This window comes from Aquarana catesbeiana, linkage group LG11 (assembly GCF_042186555.1).
Source record: "Aquarana catesbeiana isolate 2022-GZ linkage group LG11, ASM4218655v1, whole genome shotgun sequence".
Lineage (NCBI taxonomy): Eukaryota > Metazoa > Chordata > Amphibia > Anura > Ranidae > Aquarana > Aquarana catesbeiana.
This window is the reverse complement of record NC_133334.1, coordinates 190,206,379-190,233,216: the sequence shown is the minus strand read 5'-3', so window position 1 is coordinate 190,233,216 and position 26,838 is coordinate 190,206,379. Positions and strand designations below refer to the sequence as shown.

Below are 26,838 nucleotides of genomic sequence, written 5' to 3'. Positions count from 1 at the left end.
CTTTGTGGAACGTTTCGCCGAATGGTTCACGAAATATCGTCGTTTTTGCGGCGAAATTGGTCCCATAGGAATGAATGGGGAAACTAGAGTGGGAGATGACAAAAGCTGGAAAATCAGAACATGATTTCTAAACTGCCGCCACTCCCTCATTTTCAAGCCCACCTACACAAATCTTATATCAAAACGTTCAGCTATCCCTGCTGCCACTAAACATGTCCACGGCTAAGCCATAGTCCTGATAGTTTTCACAATATGACCATTTGTTTGCAACTCACGCCGTCCATTGACATTCATTGAAACTACACTCTAGCCCCCTCCAAATTTGAAGGGCAATTTCTAAACTGCGACCGTGCCTTCATTTTTAATATTTCAGAGACATACTATACATCAAAATCTAGGTCTGGGTCTTGTGATTCTCACAATATAAAGATCTTCGTTGTAGGATGTATAGTTTTTAAAATACGGCCATTTGTTTAGAGGTCATTTCAGGAAATTTTAGCCATTAATCAGAGTGTACTGTTAGTGTTTGTTTTGTTGCCATGGTTACCAAAGCTTCTGTTATACACAGGGGGGAAGGTGGCTGGAGCATCTCAGCTGATTACAGAGCCCGGGGGAGGGGACAGACACACCATGTACTGATTATAATAGAGGAATATGATGGGGCAGTTTTGATGGGGTAATTCTGATGGGGCAGTTTTGATGAAGCAGTATTTGGGAAGCATAAACAGGGCATGAGCGTTGCTAGGAAACAGTGGTAAACACAAGATGCTGAGACACCCCAAATGCATGTGACTTCATCTGCTAGACTTGATAATGCTTGTAGACTCCTCCCACAGTTTTTACACTACAGAGACAAGTAATATACCGAAACGTGCGGATTGTTCCCGATCGGTGTGATATTACTTTGTGGAACGTTTCACCGAATGGTTCACGAAATATCGTAGTTTTTGCGGCAAAATTGGTCCCATAGGAATGAATGGTGAAATGTTCAATGTCATTTAATTGGTGTGCTATTACTTCGTGGAACTTTTTTCACCGAATGGTTCACGAAATATCGTCGTTTTTGCGGCAATATTGGTCCCATAGGAATGAATGGTGAAATGTTCAATGTCATTTAATTGGTGTGCTATTACCTTGTGGAACTTTGTGAAAAGCTGAAATATACCAGTGTGAATCCGGAATCAATGTCATTTAATTGGTGTGCTATTACTTTCTGGAACGTTTCGCCGAATGGTTCACGAAATATCGTCGTTTTTGCGACGAAATTGGTCCCATAGGAATGAATGGTGAAATGTTCAAAACTAGAGTGGGAGGTGACAAAAGCTGACAACCCCATGATCAGCCAAAACATTATGACCGCCCCATAAAAAAAAAATCATTTTTGAAAAAAAAAATACATTTTTTAAAAGAAAAAATTTTTGAAAAAAAATCATTTTTGAAAAAAAAAAATCATTTTTGAAAAAAAAAAAAATTCATTTTTGAAAAAAAAAATACATTTTTTAAAAGAAAAAATTTTTAAAAAAAAATCATTTTTGAAAAAAAAAAATCATTTTTGAAAAAAAAAAAAATCATTTTTGAAAAAAAAAATTCATTTAAAAAAAAAAAAAAAATCATTTTTGAAAAAAAAACTTTTGAAAAAAATGTTAAGCTCTTTCAGCTAATGATGGGACTTCAACTTTTTTACTACTATTTATACTTTTTAAAATATTAAGCTTTTTAACACTTTTCACAGTTACTCAAGCCACTCCATCCAGTTATTCCGCCCACTCCAGTTGTAGAGGCAAGAACACTTTTCACAATTTCCCCAGAAATTGTAGCTTTTCTAGTTATTATTATTATAGCCAAATTTACCACCCTAACTCCTCCCACAGTTTTTACACTACATAGACAAGTAATATACCGAAACGTGCGGATTGTTCCCGAATGGTGTGCTATTACTTTGTGGAACGTTTCGCCGAATGGTTCATGAAATATCGTAGTTTTTGCGGCGAAATTGGTCCCATAGGAATGAATGGGGAAACTAGAGTGGGAGATGGCAAAAGCTGGAAAATCAGAACATGATTTCTAAACTGCCGACACTCCCTCATTTTCAAGCCCACCTACACAAATCTTATATCAAAACGTTCAGCTATCCCTGCTGCCACTAAACATGTCCATGGCTAAGCCATAGTCCTGATAGTTTTCACAATATGACCATTTGTTTGCAACTCACGCCGTCCATTGACATTCATTGAAACTACACTCTAGCCCCTTCAAATTTGAAGGGCAATTTCTAAACTGCGACCGTGCCTTCAATTTTAATATTTCAGAGACATACTATGTATCAAAATCTAGGTCTGGGTCTTGTGATTCTCACAATATAAAGATCTTCGCTGTAGGATGTATAGTTTTTAAAATACGGCCATTTGTTTAGAGGTCATTTCAGGAAATTTTAGCCATTAATCGGAGTGTACGGTGTTTGTTTTGTTGCCATGGTTACCAAAGCTTCTGTTATACACAGGGGGGGAGGTGGCTGGAGCATCTCAGCTCTGATTACAGAGCCCGGGGGAGGGGACAGACACACCATGTACTGATTTATAATAGAGGAATATGATGGGGCAGTTTTGATGGGGTAATTCTGATGGGGCAGTTTTGATGAAGTAGTATTTGGGAAGCATAAACAGGGCATGAGCGTTGCTAGGAAACAGTGGTTGTAAACACAAGATGCTGAGACACCCCAAATGCATGTGACTTCATCTGCTAGACTTGATAATGCTTGTAGACTCCTCCCACAGTTTTTACACTACAGAGACAAGTAATATACTGAAACGAGCGGATTGTTCCCGATTGGTGTGTTATTACTTTGTGGAATGTTTCGCCGAATGGTCCACGAAATGATGTTTTTGCAGCGAAATTGGTCCCATAGGAATGAATGGCGAAATGTTCAAAACTAGAGTGGGAAGTGACAAAAGCTGACAACCCCATGATCAGCCAAAACATTATGACCACCCCATGATCAGCCAAAACATTATGACCGCCCCATGTAAAAAAAAAAAATATTTTTGAAAAAAAAAAAAATCATTTTTGAAAAAAAAAAATTATTTTTGAAAAAAAAAAAATATTTTTGAAAAAAAATTACTTTTAAAAAAAAAATATTTTTGAAAAAAAAAATATATTTGAAAAAAAAAATAATTTCGAAAAAAAAATTATTTTTGAAATAAAAAAATTCATTTTTGAAAAAAAAAAAAATTACCTTTGAAAAAAAAAATTACTTTTGAAAAAAAATCATTTTTGAAGAAAAAAAAATCATTTTGAATAAAAAAATTACTTTTGAAAAAAATGTTCAGCTCTTTCAGCGAATGATGGAACTTTTTTACTATTTATACTTTTTAAAATATTAAGCTTTTTAACACTTTTCAGTTACTCAAGCCACTCCACCCCACCCAGTTACTCCGCCCACTCCAGTTGTAGAGGCAAGAACACTTTCACAATTTCCCCAGAAATTGTACCTTTTCTAGTTTCACATATATATTATTATTATAGCCAAATTTACCACCCTAACTCCTCCCGCAGCTTTTACACTACATAGACAGTAATATACCGAAGCGTGCGGATTGTTCCTGATTGGTGTGCTATTACTTCGTTGAACGTTTCGCCGAATGGTTCACAAAATATTGCCATTTTTGTGGCGAAACTGGTCCCATAGGAATGAATGGCAAAATGTTCAAAACTAGAGTGGGAGGTGACAAAAGCTGAAAAATCAGGACATGATTTCTAAACTGCCACCACTCCCTCATTTTCAAGTCCACCTACACAAATCTTATATCAAAACGTTCAGCTATCCCTGCTGCCACTAAACATGTCCACAGCTAAGCCATAGTGCTGATAGTTTTCACAATATGACCATTTGTTTGCAACTCTCGCCGTCCATTGACATTCATTGAAACTCCACTCTAGCCACTTCAAATTTGAAGGGCAATATCTAAACTGCGACTGTGCCTTCATTTTTAATATTTCAGAGACATACTATGCATTAGAATCTAGGTCTGGGTCTTGTGATTCTCACAATATAAAGCTCTTCACTGTAGGATTTATAGTTTTTAAAATACGACCATTTGAAGTACTGCACAGTTATTACAGCTATCATGATCCTGTGTATTGTGTTTTGAGTAGTTTTTTAAGCATAAACAGGGCATGAGCATTGCCAGGAAACAGTGGTTGTAAACACTGATCAAACAGATAGCACACCTTCACCTCCATTCTACGTCAAGATACTGAGACCCCCCCCAAATGCATGTGGTCATACCTTCATCTGCTAGGCTTGAAAATGCTGCTAATGTTTTTATAAATGTATGTTTTAATGTAACTGTGAAGCACTTTGGGAAACAACGTTGCAATTAAATGTGCTATATAAATAAAAGTTGAAATGCATTTCTCACTATCAAGCTTGTCATTTGCACTTTTTAAATTTGATCAATTGGTTAGTGTAAGGTTTACTAACTTTACTCACTCCAAACATGTGCTCCCACTGTGGAGAATCTTCAAAGTTAGAGTTGGGGTCTGCAGGATACAGGGTGCCTTGCCGTGGCCTGCAGCTTATGCATGTATTTGCAAATGTGTGCAACTAAACCCCTATTTTTAACGCATACTGTTAGGCAGGTTAATTTGGTTGGTCGCAGGCTGGTTGGTAAGTTGAGCTTGGAAATTCTTTGGTTTTATTTTACATGCGTTTGCCCTTCCAGTGCTCCTTGTCGTGAAGACCAGTTATAGGTGGGGGAGTGACTTTTTTTTGTATACTCCACACAGTTACTCTGCCCACTCCATAAAGTTACTCTGCCCAGTCCAACCTTTCCACAGTTACTCAAGCCACTCCTCCCAGTTACTCCGCCCACTCCAGTTGTAGACTACTGTTGGAGACAAGAACACTTCACACAATTTCCCCAGAAATTGTAGCCGCTCTAGTTATATATATTTTTTCAATCAGTTTTGTAGGGTTGTTTATACAGCAGCAGTGAATTAACACTTAAATTCTTTTTGGGTTTTTTTTCTGTGACCATTGCATGGAAAAATATATTGAGATTTGGTGATTATTGCAGAGGGAGAAACAAGCCCCATGCACACCTTTGTGTGAACAGCCATGGCCAGATACATACCCTGTGACAAGATTCTGACCAGCCCTGAATGCAGAAGCTTGAATGCAGGGCCAGGTGTTCTAGTTTGTGTACGGCCATAGCACAGACTGCTGTTGCGTCCAGATGGGGAGTTTAGCCATCTCTGAATAAACCGTAAATGGCTGATAATACAGAACAACAAGTTACAAATTCGGCTCAGTTTAGAGTGAAATACAGTGGGGACGGAAAGTATTCAAACCCCCTAAAATGCTTCACTCTGTTATATTGCAGCCATTTGCTAAAATCATGTAAGTTCTTTTTTTCCTCAATGTACACACAGCACCCCATATTGACAGAAGCACAGAATTGTTGACATTTTTGCAGATTTATTAAAAAAGAAAAACTGAAATATCACATGGTTCTAAGTATTCAGACCTTTTGCTCAGTATTTAGTAGAAGCACCCTTTTGATCTAATACAGCCATGAGTCTTTTTGGGAAAGATGCAACAAGTTTTTCACACCTGGATTTGGGGATCCTCTGCCATTCCTCCTTGCAGATTCTCCCCAGTTCTGTCAGGTTGGATGGTAAACGTTGGTGGACAGCCATTTTTAGGTCTCTGCAGAGATGCTCAATTGGGTTTAAGTCAGGGCTCTGGCTGGGCCATTCAAGAACAGTCACGGAGTTGTTGTGAAGCCACTCCTTCGTTATTTTAGCTATGTGCTTAGGGTTATTGTCTTGTTGGAAGGTAAACCTTCGGCCCAGTCTGAGGTCCTGAGCACTCTGGAGAAGGTTTTCGTCCAGGATATCCATGTACTTGGCCGCATTCATCTTTCCCTCGATTGCAACCAGTCTTCCTGTCCCTGCACCTGAAAAACACCCCCACAGCATGATGCTGCCACCACCATGCTTCACTGTTGGGACTGTATTGGACAGGTGATGAGCAGTGCCTAGTTTTCTCCACACATACCGCTTAGAATTAAGGCCAAAAAGTTCTATCTTGGTCTCATCAGACCAGAGAATCTTATTTCTCACCATCTTGGAGTCCTTCCAGATGTTTTTTTAGCAAACTCCATGCAGGCTTTCATGTGTCTTGCACTGAGGAGAGGCTTCCGTCGGGCCACTCTGCCATAAACTGACTGGTGGAGGGCTGCAGTGATGGTTGACTTTCTACAACTTTCTCCCATCTCCCGACTGCATCTCTGGAGCTCAGCCACAGTGATCTTTGGGTTCTTCTTTACCTCTCTCACCAAGGCTCTTCTCCCCCGATAGCTGAGTTTGGCCGGACGGCCAGCTCTAGGAAGGGTTCTGGTCGTCCCAAACGTCTTCCACTTAAGGATTTTGGTGGCCACTGTGCTCTTAGGAACCTTAAGTGCAGTAGAATTTTTTTGTAACCTTGACCAGATCTGTGCCTTGCCACAATTCTGTCTAAGCTCTTCAGGCAGTTCCTTTGACCTCATGATTCTCATTTGCTCTGAAATGCACTGTGAGCTGTAAGGTCTTATACAGGTGTGTGGCTTTCCTAATCAAGTTCAATCGGTATAATCAAACACAGCTGGACTCAAATGAAGGTGTAGAACTATCTCAAGGATGATCAGAGGAAATGGACAGCACCTGAGTTAAATATATAAGTGTCACAGCAAAGGGTCTGAATACTTAGGACCATGTAATATTTCAGTTTTTCTTTTTTAATAAATCTGCAAAAATGTCAACAATTCTGTGGTTTTCTGTCAATATGGGGTGCTGTGTGTACATTAATGAGGCTGCAATATAACAGAGTGAAAAATTTAAGGGTGTCTGGATACTTTCCGTCCCCACTGTATCTATATTTCCTCTCATTAAAAAGCACAGTGGAGATCTTGACAGCTGAGTTATAACACCACCAGCAGAAGTAGAGTGCTTGGCACAAAACAAAAGCACAGCCCAAGGTGGCCCCTGCTGGTTAGACCCTCATATTTGCCAAAGGCAGCTCTGTTTGTTATAAATCGTAAGTCCTCAGTTTTTTTTTTTTTGCTGTGTCCCAATGGGATGGACTTCTTCTCACTTACTAAGAAATCATGCTTAACTTTATTTTATCTTTCGATTTTTCAACTATTCAATGTCTTCTAAAACAACAGAAGGGCATCCGGATCAGTGCAACCTCATAAAAACCTTGGGAGCTGTACCTTGGCCAACTGTGTGGCCAGACTGAAAAAATTTGGGCACTAGATCCTGCATGGGTGCTTACCTTGAAACTATGTGCAACACGTGTAGCCACAGGGTGCTCTACAGGTCCAGGGCCATGGTCCATTCGATTCTACTTCTATCCCAGGAAACCAGTGATTCTGATTGCACCAAATTTGCTCAGAAGAACCTGGACATACTCAGACTACTAGAAGATAACCCATTGCCTCTTCCCAACTGACTAGACTTCATGACTGAGGGCCCTTTATTCCATCCTGCTTCTCAGTCACAAACTAACGGCATGACTGTTGAAGTCGAGGTCTAAAAGGGACAGAGGAGTCTGAGTCTTATTCCTACAATGCAAGAAAAGTCACTTCCAGAAAGGTCTATCATACCTGCAAATCCTTCACCTGGTGTGAACACAGGCACTTCAATCCAGAGATTACTCTGTGCCTAGCATTCTGGCACTCCTATAATTAGGACTTGATCAGAACTTGACCTTAAGCACTCTGAAACAAACATAAGGTTTCAACCTTGTCCATGCGTGTTCAAAAACCTCTGGTCCTGCTCTTCCTCGTCAAAACCTTCATTCAAGGTGCATCTCGGTTTAGGCCTCCTTTACAGTGCCCCTGCACTTCCTTGAGACCTCCATCTGGTTCTTTCCACCCTACAGAAAGCACCCTTTGTACCAATCCGTTAAATCCCCTTAGATATCGTCTGCAAAGTGGCCTTCTTAGTGGCTGTCATGCTTGCCAGGAATGTGCCTGAGCACACCTCAGAGCTATTCATCATTCTTCACAAAAGACAATTCTTCCTAGGGTGCTACTGGTCTTACATCTCAATGGACACATGACCCTTCCATTACTGTGCCCTACTCTAAAGCACCCAAAGGGTGATTACTCTTCACTGCCTGGATGTAGTCAGAGCAATCAGAGCCTACTTCAAAGCTGCTTCTATCAGGAAGACAGACTCCCTATTTACTCTATTCTCAGAAATTGACAAAGGACATCCTGCTTCAAAGTTCATCATTCCTTGATGGAGAAGACAGTTTTTTTTAATGCATTTTTCAGAAACGCACTACAGTCCATTTAACATTGGTTCCTATGGTACATGTTCACATCTATGCCACATCTATGCCTCTTTCAGCCGATGCATTTTTGGAAAGGGTTGGACTTTTTTTGCTTGCAGCAGAGTGCAATTTGCGTGTAATAGACTTCAATGAACCCGCACCAAAAACAGGTCCATTAAAGTCTATTATACTTCGGGCAGCTTCTGCACCGAGTGAAAGGGGAAGGTTGTCGCCCTTTGTACGTGGACCTGGTTCATCTGGTTATGGATGCTCCCCAGCGTTTTCCACTTCAACCAGGCCTCCTGTCCCAGGGCTTTATAGTCCATCCTGTTTTATAATCACTTTTTTGGCTAGGCTATCAAAACAAACTAAAAAGCTAGGTTTTGAAGAACAGGGATTGGTGGATTCTGTGATTCCACAATGCGTAAGGCTTGGAAATATATTTCCTAAAAGATATACCACTATACCTGGTAAGCTTACATTTTGCGGGACAAGTCTCTGAGTTTGTTGCTGTAACTTTAGTGGGGCAGATCTTCGCTTTCTTCTACAGGGGCCAACAGGTAGCCTAGCCTTGAGTACTATTAAGGATCATGTGTTTACTTTAAATGTTCAATGACCCCCTAATCCCTAGTTTACATTTTCATTGAAGGTGTTATGCCGTGCTACTTTCTGCTTTGCTGAAACCACCCTTCGATAACATTCAGAAACTCCACTACTGATCTTTTTTGGTGGCCATCCTTTGGTATGGAGGGTTTCATATTTCGCAGCCTAGTTTACTATTTTTGGTGTTGCACAAAGTCAAAGCAACTTTTTTGCTGAAGGTGGCATCTGTCTTTCACTTTAATGAAGATATCGCTCATACTAAAGAAATTACACTTTATTGGTTGGATGTCATACGGGCTGTGCGCTTTTATCTTTCTATGGCCTCGACTACTAAAACAGATTTCCTTTTTGTACTCATGGAGGATCTGAGCAAGGGTCAGCTGGCCATCTTGGCCACTATCTCAAGAATAATCAATTTATTATATTGTCAATTTTTAAGCACCTCCTTTTCCTCAAACACAAATTTTGGCACTCCAACAATGTCACTGCTACGTCAAGGCAGATAGCAAGCTGTTCCTCTCTAACGTAGAAAAAACACAAAATGCAGCGCTCCGAAAGAATGATCAAATAAATTCCAAAGGAGTACTGTATGCATAAACAATGCTATTTATTGCATAAAGTTAAAAAAATGGTTGAACAGCCAAAGTTTAAAATAAAGCGTAGTGAACGTTACCAGTGACCTCAGAGTGGATAATGGGGAAACAATCATCCGGAGGCTTGCCTGGAGATGGTTTGAACATCAATCACCATCCAAGGAAATGGAGGGGAGAAAATTCAGTTCTCAGACGGGGAGCGTACTTGCTGCTGGCAAAACCTGCCAGCTCAAGGTGGATGCCATGGCTGGATGGTGGACAGCAGAATGGATAGAAAGGCAACCTGTGTGATGTAAACGGCCCCAGAGGGAACAACCAAGCCTAGCAGGGTCAATATTCTCAGATCGCCTATGCGCCTTCTGTGACGTCACTGCTGTGCCAGAGATGAAAGGGGAAATGTGTCCTGAAGTCAGTTGTGTAAGCATTTACCATTCTTTTGCCGTGACTTACATGTTTTGCGCGCATGCGCTTTGTCAAAGTCACGGACAGGACGGCAACAAAAGCTAGATATAGAGAAAGAGACCCAATTACAAGCCTGAGGATAATTGTCACCTCCTCACTGCTCAAAGGGGTAGGTTCTAAAAACCTCCATATGAGTGGTACATAAACATCAGAATAGACATAAAAGGCCATAAATTAGCAACTATCTATAGTGAAACCAACTGTTGTGGAGCAATAAAAGCGATCGTCATATATATGAAAAGAAAAGAAAAACAAACGGTTCCTATGCAAAAACAATATGATAAAGGGAAAAAAATAAATGCTCATGACCATACACAAATTAATCAGGTAATAGTCATATGGACAGCACAGTGGTGTAGTGGTTAGCACTTTCACCCAGCAAAAAAAGGGGGCGCTGGTTCGAACCCCGACACCATCCAACTGGAGTTTGCATGTTCTCCCTGTGCCTGCGTGGAACTCCTCCGGGTACACCGGTTTCCTCCCACGCTCTAAAGACATGCCGGTAGGTCAATCGGACCCCATCCAAATTGGCCCCAGCATGTATGAATGTATGTCAGGGACCAACGTGAATGCACATGCAAATTGATGGTGTCACATAAGCACCCAAAATAAACATGTCTAATATAAAAGACTATCAATATAAAAATATCCAAAAATGTCATCAGAGGAGGTGTGTATGTGTATATATATATATATATATATATATATATATATATATATATATATATATATATATATATATATATATATATATACACACACACACACACTGTATGTATAATCGCAGGGTGGGCGAATTTAAATAAGGGTATTAATCTCAAGTTCTTCATTTAAACCAGGGGGTGAAAGCGACCCCATCATAAAAATCCCCCAAAGGAGAGAAAATCTCTCATTGGCCGTGAGTGTGCCCATCAGAATAGCCTTGATTGCAAAAACCTTGAGGCATTAATATCCTTTTTATGTTTTTTTTTTTTTTTAAATGACATGGGACGCTATGTTTATCACACCCTTTGTGTATAAAGCATCCGGTGTTCACCAACCTCCCACTGCTTTTACAAGCAGTGGGAGGGAACGTTCCCGCCACCGTCTTCCATGGTTTTCTCGTGCTCTCCTGTCCCAACAGGGAACCTGAGAATTCAGCCGGTGGTTCCGCTAGCTGACCATAGAGCTGATCAGAGACCAGAACGGCTCCAATCATCTCTATGGCCTAAGAAACCGGAAGTTACGAGCATTTCATGACTTAGGTTTCCCCGGATATAGACAGCGCCATTGGGAAATTGGCAAAGCATTTTATCACACCGATCTTGGTGTGGTCAGATGCTTTGAGGGCAGAGGAGCCATCTAGGGTATAATAGACCCCATTTTTTTTTTTTTTTTTTTAATGAGTACATGTCTCTACCTATTGCAATCATAGGGGATATTTACATTCCCTGAGATAACAAAAATGTTTTTTAAAAAAATATGAAAGGAACAGATTGAAAAAAAAATATATATATAAAAAAAAAAAAAATCAACCGCCGCCCCCCCCCGGTGCTCACACGCAAAGGCGAACACAAGCGTCGGTCTGGCGTCATATGTAAACAGCAATTGCACCATGCATGTGAGGCATCGCCGCGAAGGTCAGATCGAGGGCAGTAATTTTAGCAGTAGACCTCCTCTGTAAATCTAAAATGGTAACCTGTAAAGGGTTTGTGTATGTAGTATGTATGTAGTTAGTCGCCGCTGTACGTTTTGTTAGCAATTTTAAAGCATGTCGTGTTTGGTATCCATGTATTTAGCATAAGAGCATCTTTTTTATTTCATCAAACATTTGGGTAATATAGTGTTTTAGTGCATTAAAATAATACAAAAAAAAAAAAAAAAAAAAAAAAAAAAAAAAAGTTTTTTCCCAAAAAAAAAAAAAATGCGTTTGAAAAATTGCTGCGCAAATACTGTGTGAAAAAAAAAATTGCAACACCCACCATTTTAATCTGTAGGGCCTTTGCTTTAAAACAATATATAATGTTTGGGGATTCAAAGTAATTTTCTTGCAAAAAAAATAATGTTTTTTCATGTAAACAAAAAGTGTCAGAAAGGGCTTTGTCTTCAAGTGGTTAGAAGAGTGGGTGATGTGTGACATAAGCTTCTAAATGTTGTGCATAAAATGCCAGGACAGTTCATAAACCCCCCCCCCCCCCCCCAAAAGACCCCATTTTGAAAAGTAGACACCCCAAGCTATTTGATGAGAGGCATGTTGAGTCTATGGAGTATTTTATATTTTGCCACAAGTTGTGGGAAAATTACACTTTTTTTTTTTGCACAAAGTTGTCACTAAATTATTTATTGCTCAAATATGCCATGGGCATATGTGAAATTACATCTCAAAATACATTCTGCTGCTTCTCCTGAGTACAGGGATACCATGTGTGAGACTTTTTGGGAGCCTAGCCTTGTACAGGACCCCAAAAAAAAAAAAAAAAAAAACAATCCCCGCCTTCAGGCTTTCTAAGGGCGTAAAATGGTGATTTCACTTCCTCATTACCTATCACAGTTACAGAGGCACTGAAATGTCAATATAGCACAAAACCCCCACAAAGGACCCCATTTTGGAAAGAAGACACTTCAAGCTTTTTGCTGAGAGGCATGTTGTGTCCATGGAATATATGATGTTTTGCCACAAGTTTTGGTAATATATACATATTTTTTTTACACAAAGTTTTCACTAAATGATATATTGTTCAAACATGGCATGGTTATATGTGGAATTACACCCCAAAATACATTCTGCTGCTTCTCCTGTGTACGGAGACACCATATGTAAGTCTTTTTGGCAGCCTAGCCACGTACAGGACCCCAAAAACCAAGCACCGTCTTCAGGCTTTCTAAAGGCGTAAAATTGTGATTTTACTCCTCACTACCTCTTACAGTTATGGAGTCCCTGAAATGTCCAAATAGCACCCCCCCCCCCCAAATGACTCAATTTTGTAAAGTAGACATCCCAAGCTATTTGCCAAGAAGCATGGTGAGTATTTTGCAGATCGCATTTATTTTTGAAAAGAAAGAAAAGAAAAATGTATTTTTTTTCTTTTTCCAATTTTCAAAACTTTGTGACTAAAAGCGAGATCTGCAAAATACTCAACACGCCTCTCAGCAAATAGCTTGCGGTGTCTACTTTCCAAAATTGGTCCATTGGGGGGGGTTTGTGCTATCTGGGCATTTCATGGCCTTCGAAACTGTGATAGGCAGTGAGGAGTGAAATAAAAAATGCACGCCCTTAGAAAGCCTGAAGGCGGTGATTGGTTTTCTGGGTCCTGTACGAAGTTAGACTGCCAAAAAGTCCCACACATGTGGTATCCCCATACTCCGGAGAAGCAGCAGAAGTGACAGCTTTGTGCAAAATATAAAATATTCCATGGACTCAACATGCCTCTCAGCAAATAGCTTGAAGTGTCTTCTTTCCAAAATGGGGTCATTTGGGGGGGTTGTGCCATCTTGTCATTTCATGGCCTCCGAAACTGATAGGTTGTGAGGAAGTGAAATCACCATTTTATGCCCTTAGAAAGCCTGAAGGCGTGGCTTGGTTTTCGGGGTCCAGTACACAGCTAGGCTCCCAAAAAGTCTCACACGTGGTATCCCAATACTCAGGAGAAGCAGCAGAATGTGTTTTGGGGTGTAATTCCACATATAACCATGGCATGTGTGAGTAATATATAATTTAGTGACAACTTTGAAAAATGACAACAACAAAAAATTACACAAATCACTTGTGACAAAACAATAAAATAGTCAATGGGCTCAACATGCCTCTCAGCAATTTCCTTGGGGTGTCTACTTTCCAAAATGGGGTAGTTTGGGGGGGGGGGGGGATTTGTACTGCCCTGCCATTTTAGCACCTCAAGAAATGACAAAGGTAGTCAAACCAAAAGCTGCGTAAATTCCAGAAAATGTACCCTAGTTTGTAGACGCTATAACTTTTTCGCAAACCAATAAATATACGCTTATTGACATTTTGTTTAGCAAAGACATGTGGCTGAACACATTTTGGCCTAAATGTATGACTAAAATTGAGTTTATCAATTTTTCTTTATAACAAAAAGTAGAAAATATAATTTAAAAAAAAATTAGGTCTTTTTCCGTTTATATCGCAAAAAATAAAAATAAAATAAAAATCGCAGAGGCGATCAAATACCATCAAAAGAAAGCTCTATTTGTGGGAAAAAGGGACACAAATTTAGTTTGGGTACAGCATTGCATAACTGGGCAATTACCAGTTAAAGCAGCACAGTGCCAAATTGTAAAAAGTGCTCTATTCACTGAGCAGCTAAATCCTCCGGGGCTGAAGTGGTTAATAATGGAACATAACATCAATAAATCCACCTTAAATTAAGACATTGATTTTTTTTTTTTATTACATCCTCCAAAAGGAGTACAACACAAGGAGAAAAGAAAACTAGAAGAGGTCGAGGATGGAACCAACTTAGGGGAAAGTACGGTCAAGATTTACAACCTCTCCTCTCATACTCTTACACCCTCTGAACTCCTTTTACTTAAAAAGGGTCTTGGTTTTTCGCTCTCCACTCGTCCTAACAAATTTGGCCTTTTTAAGGATCTTAATAAATTCATACTTAAACTTACTTTAAAACGCCATTATGCTGGAGACACCCTCTTCAAGTTAAGTTATGGTAAAAATCTGGCTGACACTGAACTAATGGATAATCCCCAGTCCCAACTTAATGATGATATCTTAATGATTCCAGAAGATCTGTGGATTGAGAGCAGCATAGATAGTCAAACATCATGCCCTGTTCTAGATGCAGAAATAAGACACACATCTTAGGCCTGTATCCATTTTTAACCCTACACACTCCAAAGGTCCCTATATGGAGACCTTTTATCAATCAGTATACAAGAAGCTCACACAGCTTTGCGATGCTCCCAATAAAAAAGGTACCCACAATTTGACAATGGCGGAACATCAGGCACTCAAACTATTAACATCCAACAAAGATATAATAATAAAACAAGCAGACAAAGAAGGCAGCTTAGTCATCCAGAATAGGTTAGAGTACATTAAGGAAGCCCATCGGCTTCTGGCAGATACTAATACATATTTAAAACTCTCTTCGGACCCTTTGCCAGGATATCTAATTGAACTAAAAGCACTAGTTGATGGAGCCTGGCAGGAAGGGGTGCTGAATTCTATTGAAAGACTGTTTTTGCTTAAACCTGTCTGCAGCATCCCACATTCCTATCACCTTCCTAAAATCCATAATGCGACTACCAATCCCCCTGGAAGACCCATAATAGTTAGCACAAATGGTTTTACCAGTGGCCTTTCGATGTACATAGAATTTTTTCTGCAGTCCAAGGTGTGCCAACTTGCTTCATATATTAGGGATTCTAGCCACATCATAGAGATTCTTAAGCAATACACATGGGGAGATACGTATATATGGGCCTCATTAGACGTTAGGTCTAGCAGCTGTACAATATTATTTCAATAAACCTGAAGATACTAATTCCAAACATTCACAATTCTTGTTAGACAGTATCCAATTCTGTTTGAAACACATTTTACGTTTCTAGATACATTTTTCTTACACCTTAAGGGCACTGCCACGGGGGCCAATTTCGCCCCAGTGTATGCCAATCTTACCATAGGCCACTGGGAGGAGGGGCATATCTGGATGGACAATCCATATGCTGAGCACATTGTACTCTATGGGAGGTACATTGACGATATTGTGCTCATCTGGAGTGGCAGTCCAGACCTCTTCACCTCCTTTGTGGCCCACTGGAGCAACGTGTTTGGACTGCCATTCACATATGTGATGGACCCTCATGAACTGGTCTTTTTGGACTCAGAAGAAATTGCACCAAAGTAGAGGAATATACTGCTCAGGGTAATCTGATGAAAATGAAATTCAAAGAGAAGGGTTACCCATTTGACTTGATTGAGGAAGCGTTTATCGCTCAAATGGATTTGCCCCTTAAAATTACAACTGACAAGGTAAAGCAATCTGAGAACACGGCCATATTTGTAACCACATATAACGACAAATACAAGTCTATCTCTAAAGTCATTCGTATGCATTATAACATTTTATTATTAGATCAGCGCCTTGCCCCGACACTGCCCACCTTTCCACAAAAAAAACAAACAAAAAAAAAAAACGCACAGTAAAGAACATTCTAGCTCTCAGTAAAATGGTAACCCTGAACAAGAAACCTTTGTTCGATATATGATCGTACTTTGACCATAGGATAGGCGTCTTTCAACGTCGTAAGTTGGGTTGCTTGACTTGCCAGTTCATAACGCACGGTAGTACAAATAATTTGGCCAACAATGGTAAAAACTTTCAGATAAACAATTCATTACTTGTTAAACTAAATTTGTGATTTATGTTCTACGTTGTCCATGCAAGATGTTATATGTCGGACGGACTATATATACTTTAAGAACAAGAATTGGTGGACACCGGAGGCTTATACACAAAGGGTGTGATAACATAGCGTTCCACGTAATTTAAAAAAAAAAAAAACATAAAAAGGATATTAAATGCCTCAAGGTTTTTGCCATGGAGGCTATTCCGATGGGCACACTCACGGCCAATGAGAGATTTTCTCTCCTTTGCAGGAGAGAAATTTTTGGGGGATTTTTATGATAGGGACGCTTTCGCCCCATGGTTTAAAATGAAGAACTTGAGATTAATACCCTTATTTAAATTTGCCAACCCTGCGTACATTTTATTGTAGGTTCATTTTTAGTATAAGGGGAAAAAGGGAAAGAAAAAGAGAAGGAAAAGATTTTTTTTTCATGTTGTCTATATATATGTGAATATATAAATTTATATCCTCCGATTACATTTTTGTATTGATAGTCTTTTATATTAGACATATTTTGGGTGCTTATGTGGCGCCATCAACTTGCATGTGCATTGTGCGTTCATGTTGGTCCCTGCGCTTGGGGAGCTTGCAGCCTGGGGACCCTGAAACCAGAGGAGCCCCACGCAGGCACAGGGAGAAAATGCAAACTCCAGGCAGAAGGTCGGGATTCGAACCAGCGGCCCCTTTTTTTGCTGGGTGAAAGTGCTAACCACTACACCACTGTGCTGTGCTTATGACTATTACATGCATTTAATTTGTGTATGGACATGGGTATTTATTTTCTTCCCTTTATCATATTATTGTTTTTGCATAGGAACTGCTGTTTTTGACTGACATATATATATAGAAATAAAAACAAAAACAATCGCTTTTATTGCTCCACAACAGTTGGTTTCACAATAGTTGCTAATTTATGGCCTTTTATGTCTATTCTGATGTTTATGAGTTGTACCACTCAAATGGAGCTTTTTAGACCCTCCCCCGCTTGTAATTTGCTCTCTCTCTATATCTAGCTTCTGTTGCCTTCCTGGCCGTGACTTTGACAAAGTGCATGCGCGCGAAACATGTAAGTCACAGCAACAGAACAGAGGATGCTTACACAACTGACTTCAGGACACATTTCCCCTTCACCTCCAGCACAATAGTGACGTCACAGAAGGGGCATAGGCGCGCTGAGAATATCGACCCTGCTCGACTTGGTTGTTCCCTCTGGGGATGTTTACATCACAAATGTTGCCTTTCCATCCATCCTGCTGACCACCATCCAGCCGTGGCATCCACCTGAAGCTGGCAGGTTTTGCCAGCAGTCAGTACGCTCCCCGTCTAGGAACTGAATTTTCTCCCCTCCATTTCCTTGAAAGGTGATTTATGTTTAAACCATCTCCAGGCAAGCCTCCCAGATGATTGTTTCCCCTTATCCACTCTGAGGTCACTGGTAACGTTCACTACCATTTATTTTAAAAACTTTGACTGTTCAACCATTTTTTAACTTTATGGAATAAATAGCATTGTTTATGCATACAGTACTACGCTGAAATGTATTTGATCATTCTTTCAGAGCGCAGCATTTTGTGTTTTTACTTTGACTGTCACATCTCTTTCCATGCTGTGCTGGCTGCACTGAGTCTGATCCACTTATCTGACTACTCATCAGAGCACTCTACTTGACCCCTAGACTCACAGCGCTCCAGGTGCTCTGTGTTTTTTTGTTCCTCTCTAACATGTTTCACCCAAAAGAACTTAGTCCTTTCTATGGAGGCTGGTGAGTGGTGATGACTCCCAAGATCAGCACCCAGTATCTGCAGTTCTGTGTGAGTGATCTATTTTCTGCTAGACCTCCTTTTCCTGTCACAGCCCATTCAATTACAACAGTTAGCATGTCTTGAGCTTTTTGTCCTCAGGCATGTCTCAGGTTTGTAAGGTGGGCAATCTGGTCATCCTTCCACACCTTTACAATTTTTTTAGAATATTGATTTTGCTGCATCCACAGATGTTTGTGTAGGTTGCAAAGTCTTGCATACAGCAGTGTAGTTGATGTGCCTGTGGGAAATAGTTTACATTTCCTACACCTTGGTAGACACTTTTTTGGGACATACCGATGGTCAAGAGCTCCGCTGTGTACTTCAATGAGTGGAATAGAAAAACGGATATTTTGTGCATACCATAAAAATCCTTTTCTCTGCGTTCATTGAGGGACACAACACCCTTGCGGTTATGTCTGAAAAAGTAGTTTTGTTACATAGGGTTTGTTACTAAGCTAGCAGATTGGTGTTTGGACATTACCAGGGGTACCCTTGGGCTGTGCTTTTGTTTTGTGCCCAGCATCCTTCAGGTGCTGCTACAACCCAATAGTCAAGATTTCTGCTGTGTTCCCCAATGAACACACAAAAAAAATCCTATTTTTGTGATAGTATGGGTACAAACATGTTTGTGAATATACCTGTACCATGAAGTAAATTGCTATTGGTATATGTAATACTGTAATCATGCAAAAGCATTTACAGTCACATTTAACTTGAAGCCCTTTAAAGAAGACTATGGGGTCTGCAGAGGCTTATGATGATATTAAAATGCATCAAAATGTCAGATCTTGCTTGGAGAATGACAAGGGCTGCCACTGTGATAACTGAAAAGAAACGGTGACCTAAATACATGTTTTGTTATATGATACTTTGACATTTCTAAAGAAAAATAGTAAAGTAAGAATTAATGTGAATCATAGGGACATAACATGTCATTATCCTCAAGAAACATGTAAGCCTAAGCTGTCAGTGGCTCTGGATCATAATGAAAAAACATTTAGACCTACCGATCTGTAGCCATTCCATTTTATCCTTCCATTTGTTTTCCGTTTCCTGCCTTCTCTCCTGTAGCTGCTCCAGTTTCTCAGAGATCTGCAAGTCATAGACTACCATTAGGACAGTGAACAGTAAAAAGATATAACAGTAGAAAAGTATACATCTGCTGAAGATAAACATATAGATATCATTTAGTCAGTGATACACTATATGACCACAGATACTGTAAAGCGCCTTTTTCGCTGTGCATATCAGTATATAAGAATTACAGATTCTGGGCCAGCGTTGTAGGACCTACAAAAAACTCAAGAGTACATCACAACTTTAAACGACAGAGCTCCCACTTGTTGCATTATTATAGGCACTCCCTTGTTGACAACATGCGGCCCCTAGACTGGGTTGCAAGTGGAGTACTAAACCATAAAATATCAGTTTATGCAAAATGTTTATCGGCAATGAGTCCTAGGCCAACAGATGGGAGGATCCCTCATTAACAGCGTAGTGACACATTTTAAATTGATGGAAGGAGATTGTAGTACTCAACATTCACATACCCTGTAATTTTACATAAAATATTAAAGCAACGAAAATATATATATATATATATATATATATATATATATATATATATATATATATATATTTATTTTTTAATAAATAAAAGTAAAAAAAAGGTTGGCAAGATTCCATATACTATATTGAATGTTTGTTTTAGCAAAAGGAGCAGGGAAAATTAAACATTACCATAGCCCAAAATCCATCTTTCGATCATCATATCTGCATTTTTAAGTTTAAGGTCAACATGTGGGAAAGCTATGGAATTCAAATATTCTTAACAAGCAGTAAATGAGCCATCACCGACCTCCAAGCTGCAGACACCATGGAGAAATTGCAGGCAAGCTGGGACCTAGTGACTATGGGGATCTGATGCTATTTCTACTGAATTTAAATGTAAAAAATGTTTCAATAGGTACGACACAAATGTTTTTCTTAACGTTTGAAATGCTAGTATGCTTATAAGAGAGATAATATACAGGTTGCACTTGTGTGTGTGTATGTATATATATATATATATATATATATATATATATATATATATATATATATAAAAAACATGTTGTATTAAAAAAAAAACATGCATAAATAAATGTATCCAGAACTGTATATTTCTGCATAGGATGTAAAAAAAAAAAAAAAAAATCTCTCTTTAGCGACCATTTAAGAACCCAGCTGAATAGTAAGAAACAGAGTTATAGTGCCACCTACAGGAGAAACAGACACTAAGCACCTAGAAAATTGAACGCCAGCTACCTTGAGGCTACAACTCCCCCTACCTTATAAACGGTTATCATTTAATGTTAGCTGCAAACAAACACAAACTGTAAAGATAAAAAAAACTTAACTTAAACGCAAGTTTTCCAAGACTGAGGGCTGCTCTCCAAGATTTAAGGCCTGTACACGCAATAAGAAAATTGTACGAAAATATCCTTACTATGAACGATCGGCCGACTATCTGATCAGTAGTATAGAGCTTTTGACAGCCGATTCTGACTGTTTGGAGGACAAAAACTGAAGCTGCAGGCTTTAATTAGTACAGTTTTTATCCAGAAAAAAAAATAAAAAAAATCACAAGAGCAAGACTATGCAAGCTCGGAAACAAAACACCACATTACATCACTTCCGACCTATTCTGTTAAGTAACCTCTTCATTTTCAATATGAGACAAGCATGCAACAAAAAACGCACGATCATTTGTTCGATATGCTCATCGTGTGCACTAGGCTTTAGAGTGGGAGGAAATGTTGTCATTAACCGCTTGCTGACCAGCCACCATCATACTGCGGCAGGTCGGCGCGATCCCCCAAACTGTCGTAGCTATACGTTGGCTCACAGGATCGGGATAGCAGGCACACGTGCCCGCTACACAGCGGGGGTGCCGATGCTCGTGGCCGACAGTCGCGATGACCGCCGGCCACGAGCGAGCACGAGGGACAGAACACGGAAGTGTGTGTGTAAACACACAAATCCATGTTCTGTTCTGAGAGCAGTGACAGATTGTGTGTTCCTATTAGCTAGGAATCATGTTCCGTCACTTCCTCTAGTCAGTCCCCTCCCCCTTCAGTTAGAATCACCTCCCAGGGAACAGTTAACCCCTTGATCGCCCACTAGTGTTAACCCCTTCACTGCCAGTGACATTTTTACAGTAATTAATGCATTTTTATAGCACTGATCGCTGTATAAATGCCAATGGTCCCAAAAATGTCCGATGTGTCCGCCATAATGTCGCAGTCACGATAAAAATTGCAGATCGCCCCCATCACTAGTAAAAAAAAAAAAAAATAAATAAAATTGCTATACATCTATACCCTATTTTGTAGACACTATAACTTTTGCGCAAACCAATATACACTTATTGCGATTTTTTTACCAAAAATATGTAGAAGCATACATATCGGCCTAAACTGAGAAAAACATTTTTTTTTTTAAAAAAAAAGCAAAAGGGGATATTTACTATAGCAAAAACGACCGCGCAATTGTCAGTTAAAGCTACGCAGTGCCGAATCGCAAAAAATGGCCCGATCATTTAGCAGCAAAATCTTCTGGGGCTGAAGTGGTTAAGGAACAGAGAACAGAAATGGGAATGCTTCAAATCAATTGTTTGCAAAACAAACTACAAAATATACACAAATGGGCAATAAGTTTATTAGGCTAAAAATAAAATCTACGTGGCTCATGTCCAAAGTCAAAAAAGTATGCAAAAAGGTAATCAAGGCTTCAAAAATTGAAATTGAAGGACAGGTTGCAAACAGGATTTTTATAAACCGCTTACCTGTAAAATCCTTTTCTTTGAAGTACATCAAGGGACACACAGCCATAGTAGTTACTATGTGGGTTATAGGCCACCTTCAGGTGATGGACACTGGCACGCCCTAAATTAAAAAGTGCACTCCCTATATAACCCCACCCACTGGTGGGAGTACCGCAGTTTTTTAGCAAAGCAATACACGTGTATACCAAAGAAGGGAGGGACCTCTGTGTCCTCTGATGTACTTCAAAGAAAAGGATTTTGCAGGTAAGTTGTTTATAAAAATCCACTTTTCTTTTCATACATCAGGGGACACAGAGCCATAGTAATTACTATGTGGGATGTCCCATAGCAATGCCAACTGAAGGGAGGGAGACACAACAATAGTAGGGCACCAAGAGACTAGAGGACTCATACTGCAGCCTGCAGTACACTGCGTCCAAAGGCGATATCCTCATGATCTTTTACATCTACTTGATAGAATCTAGTAAATGTATGGATTGAAGACCAAGTTGCGGCCTTGCAGATCTGAGCCATGGAGGCTTGGTGATGCACTGCCCAAGAAGCACTAACGGCCCTGGTGGAGTGCCTTTAAAATGAAAAAGGAGGAATTCTCTTCTTTTAAGCAAAAAAGCTTGAACAATCACTTGACGAATCCATCTAGGAATCGTAGATTCAGATGCTGCCTGTCCTCTTTAAGGACCGTCAGGCAACACAAACAAAAAACCAACTGTTTTTATGCATCAGAGCGGTCACCTTTAAATGCACCTTGACCGCTCTCACCACATCAAGAGAATGTAGTGACCTTTCTTTCAGAGCATGAAGTTCTGAAAAAAAAAAAAAGAAGGCAGAACAATATCTTGGTTTAAATATGAAAAAAACCTGACACTACCTTCGGAAGGTAATTAGGATGAGGCCACAATCCAACCTTATCCTTAAGAATAATCCAATATGACTCTTTACAAGAAAGAGCAGCCAACCCCGATACTCTTCTAGCAGAAGATATGGAAACCAGGAAAATTATATTCCTCGTCAAGAGGACCAAGGAAAAATCCCGAACTGGCTCAAAAAGACTGTTTTTGTAAAACCGACAGGACTAATCTTAAGTCCCAAGCATTCAGGGGTGACCTAACTGGAGGATTTAATCCACGTTTCCCCCTGAATAAGTTATGAACCAGAGAGTGAGAAGTAAGAGTTTGTAGAAAAAACACTAATAAGGCCGATATCTGGCCTTTGAAAGTACTCAGGGCCAGCTTAATATCTAATCCCATCCGTAGGAATTCAAGGATCCTACCTATGACATATTTCCTGGGGTGCCAACCCCTGGATTCACACCAGGAGACATATGCCTTCCAGACTCATTAGTATATGACACTGGAGGCCGGCTTACTAGCATAACCAAAGTAAAAACTACTGAAGCTGACAGCCCACGGTCTTATTTTAGAATGTGGGTCTCAATAGCCAAACTGTTAAATTTAGGGTTTGTAAGGAAGGATGGAATACCGGCCCTTGCGAAAGAAGGTCTGGCCACAGTGGTAGGGAACCAAGGGCCGCCTACCACCATCTTTATGATTGCGACAGACCAAAAACTCCTGGGCCACAAGAATCACCTCCTTCCCTTCTTGCTTGCTCCTGTGAAAACAGAACAGGGGGTAAGGCATAGATCAGTGAAAAACTGATCCCATGGATATAAGGCATCTGTTTTGCATGCCATTGGATCCTTTGTCCTTGATACAAAGTTGTCAATCTTGTTGTTGAACCCGGACGCCAATAGACCCACGTCGGGAACTCCCCTTGGCATATTGACAGAATGATGTCAGGGAGAAGGAACCATTCTCCTGGAAAAAATAGTACTCAAGTAGTCCGCTGCTAATTCTTCATTCCTGGAATGAAACTGCTTATAGGCAAGGAATGTTGCTTTCTGCCCAAGACAGAAAAAAAAAAAAAAAATTCACCTCTTTCTGGGCCGCACGACTCGTGCCCCCTTGGTGATTGAGATAAGCCACCGCTGTGGCATTGTTGGATTGAGCCTACGCACCTGGTATTCCCAGGCGATCTCCCATCCAGGTACTAAACAGTCCCGACCCTGCTTAGCCTCCGAGATCAGACGAGATCGGGCGCTTTCAGGGTTATATGGCCGTAGGCTGGATCCTGACAGGACTATAGTCTGAGCGTCTAGGCCTCCAGGGCCAGGCGTACTGCCCGAATCTCTAGAATATTGATGGACAAGGTCATTTCTGATCTGGACCATTTCCCTTGGACAGATGTTTCTTCCAGGACTGCTCCCCAGCCGAAAGGGCTGGCATCTGTTACCACTTTCCAGGTAACCGGTAGAAAGGATGTTCCTTTTAGAAGATTTTTGAATATCGACCATCAATTGAGGCTCTGACGCACTTTGGTGGATAAACACAATGGGAAGTCCAGAGTTTGGATCTTCTTGTTCCAAGTTGACAGGATACTGTTTTGCAGCAGTCTTGAATGGAACTGCGCATAAGGAACGGCCTTGAAGAAGCCACCATCTTTTCTAATAAACACATGCAAAGATAAATGGAAGGATACTTCTTTTTTTTCCTGAGGTAGAAATACCCTTTAGTGTACTGTATCTATGATCAGCCCTAAGTACTGCAATCTCCTCGATGGTTTTAATGAGGATCTTACTAGGTTGAGGAGCCAACCAAAGTATTTCAGATAGCTGACTGTGGTAATCAGACCTTGGTTTAAACGGGCTACAGATTGACCTATCAAGAGTAGATCGTCTAAGTAGGCTAGTATCGTTATACTTAGAGCCCTTAACCTGGCTAAAGGAGGGGCCAGGATCTTTATACGCACTAGAGTTGCAGTAGCTAGCCCGAAAAGGTAGAGCTACAAACTGGAATTAAAGATTTTCTACCTTGAAGCGTAGAAATTTCTGATGAGCGGGGAAGATCGGCACATGGAGATAAGCATCCAGGGCATCGATAGACGCCCGAAGTTCTCCCCCTTGTAGGAAGGAGACTACTGATCGGATAAATTCCATGCGGAGAGAAAGACTTCTTTTTCTCTGGATCCTTAGGAACGTTTGATCTGAGAAAAAACAAGGAGACGGGGACTCTTGGAATTTCAGATTGGAGCTATTGAGGAAGTCCCCTATACGTCTTCCTGTCAGATCTATGAGAACTGCAGAAGAATTACCCCTATTGAGCTAGCAGGGCGCCTCCTGATAAGGAGGCTACAGTAACCCCTAGGGTTAAATCTGAGGATTACCTAATGAACCTGATGGTGGAAGCCATCGTGACTGCCTGGAGGCTAATGCCCCTGACACAAATAGAAGGCGCTTTTAAAAATAAAAATATATTTACGCCTACTTAAATAGAAAAAAAGGGGGTACATTTCCCACTAGAATTTCTTTGGATGAATTATCTAAACATCCTCAAATAGCTGTTCCCCCGCAAAGGAAGACTAGCCAGGAGTATCTGCAGGGTGAAAGGAAGTTTATCCTCCACTGATGTGCGTTCCTGAGGGGAAGAAATTTCAGCATAGGGGGGCGTCTGTGGGGAGAGAGAACCCCCCCCCAGACTTACCAAGGTCTGTCGCTCGGCTGGAGAAGCAACTGCTTCTCAGCGTTTTAGCTGCTTGTGTTTAGCAACAATGTGCACTGAACAATGTATAGCACCTGCCTATACAGGTACAAACCGCCGTAGGCATCTCAGCAGTTGTGCGTTTGGCTAGTTTATAAGCCAGCACCTGCATGAGGACCTTGTGCAAGTTCTATAAAAGGAACTCACAAGCAATTATTGCAAGCATAAAGCTACCAGAATTCTGGGCCTGCTGAGCAGGACACCTAGAACACCTGCTAAACTGGCCTCACAACGATTAAGCAATTGCTGTCAGCAGGCTGCTCAATCTGTCAGAGAAAAAAAGTTTTTTTTTTTTTTTTTTACAGGAATTCCTTTTTACTTTATTCGTTGGATGTCTAAGCATTTGAGTATTGTCTGGCAATAACAGCTCTTATTCACAGAGGATATAAAGCGTTAATTGCTAGTATACCGTACTTAGTAAATTTCCTCCACCATAGGATAAAGTATAAAAACTTTCTTAGGAGGAAAATAAAATTTATCTGGGAGATCTTCACAGATACGAAAAAAGGCTTTCCCGACAAATGGACAGGAAAAAAACATGCAGTCTATGGAGGCTTTAACAAACCCAAACACTCAGTTAAGGAGCATAAATGTGGGGACATTGAAACCAGCTAGTTCTCCCGCATTTGACACCTCAGAAGAGGAGTCATCCATGGTCCCCTGAGGGAATTTGTCTTCTCCCGCTCCTAGTTCCCCCGTTTGAGGGTCCTGGGCATTGACAGAGACCTGTGCAATTAAAGTCGCTAAACTTTTTTTTTTTAAACCCATCATGGCTGAGGGAAAAAATAACTTTTGGTAAAATACATAGGGGCTGCAGTGTTGAAAATAATTGTAAACATTTCATGCCCCTGATGCTTACTCTAACCAGTCACTCCTTCTCAGGTGAGGATGCCATCTGTAGAGATGAGTAAGCTTACCAGAGCTAGAGGGGGACTCCTTTAGCTCTATTTCTGGGGGTGTTTTAACCCCCCTTCTAATCTTAGCCGATGCACAAAGCAGAGGTACCATAAGAAGACATTGCATGCATTGCTTGAGCAATAGTTCAGCTTCAACGCTGCTACTAATTGCTCAGCCTGATGCAGCAGTAAATGTGTCAGAGGGCTTTTTTTTTTTTGTAAACCTGTGTCACCAACCTTAAATGTCACTTTTGCTCTTGTGTCCCTCCAAAGTTACACAGAATACACACAGAAAGATTTTTTTTTCTTTCTTTTAAAAACAAAACCTCCCGCGCAGGACGTTGGAGGACGCCAATGCCGCGTTAACCCCCCCCTGC

The 26,838-nt window shown here is 40.4% G+C and overlaps 1 protein-coding gene and 1 pseudogene across 3 annotated transcripts in view; both read right to left on the bottom strand.

The window, feature by feature from the left end:
* Positions 1–26,838, bottom strand: part of SPTBN2 (spectrin beta, non-erythrocytic 2) — a 1,434,510-nt gene that overhangs the window by 107,482 nt on the left and 1,300,190 nt on the right. For all 3 annotated transcript variants that reach the window (XM_073605131.1, XM_073605132.1, XM_073605133.1), the window contains one exon: positions 19,154–19,238. In XM_073605131.1, the coding sequence (XP_073461232.1) occupies positions 19,154–19,238 (85 nt within the window). The remainder of the gene's footprint in view (positions 1–19,153; positions 19,239–26,838) is intronic.
* On the bottom strand, positions 23,976–24,093 carry LOC141113076 (5S ribosomal RNA; annotated as a pseudogene).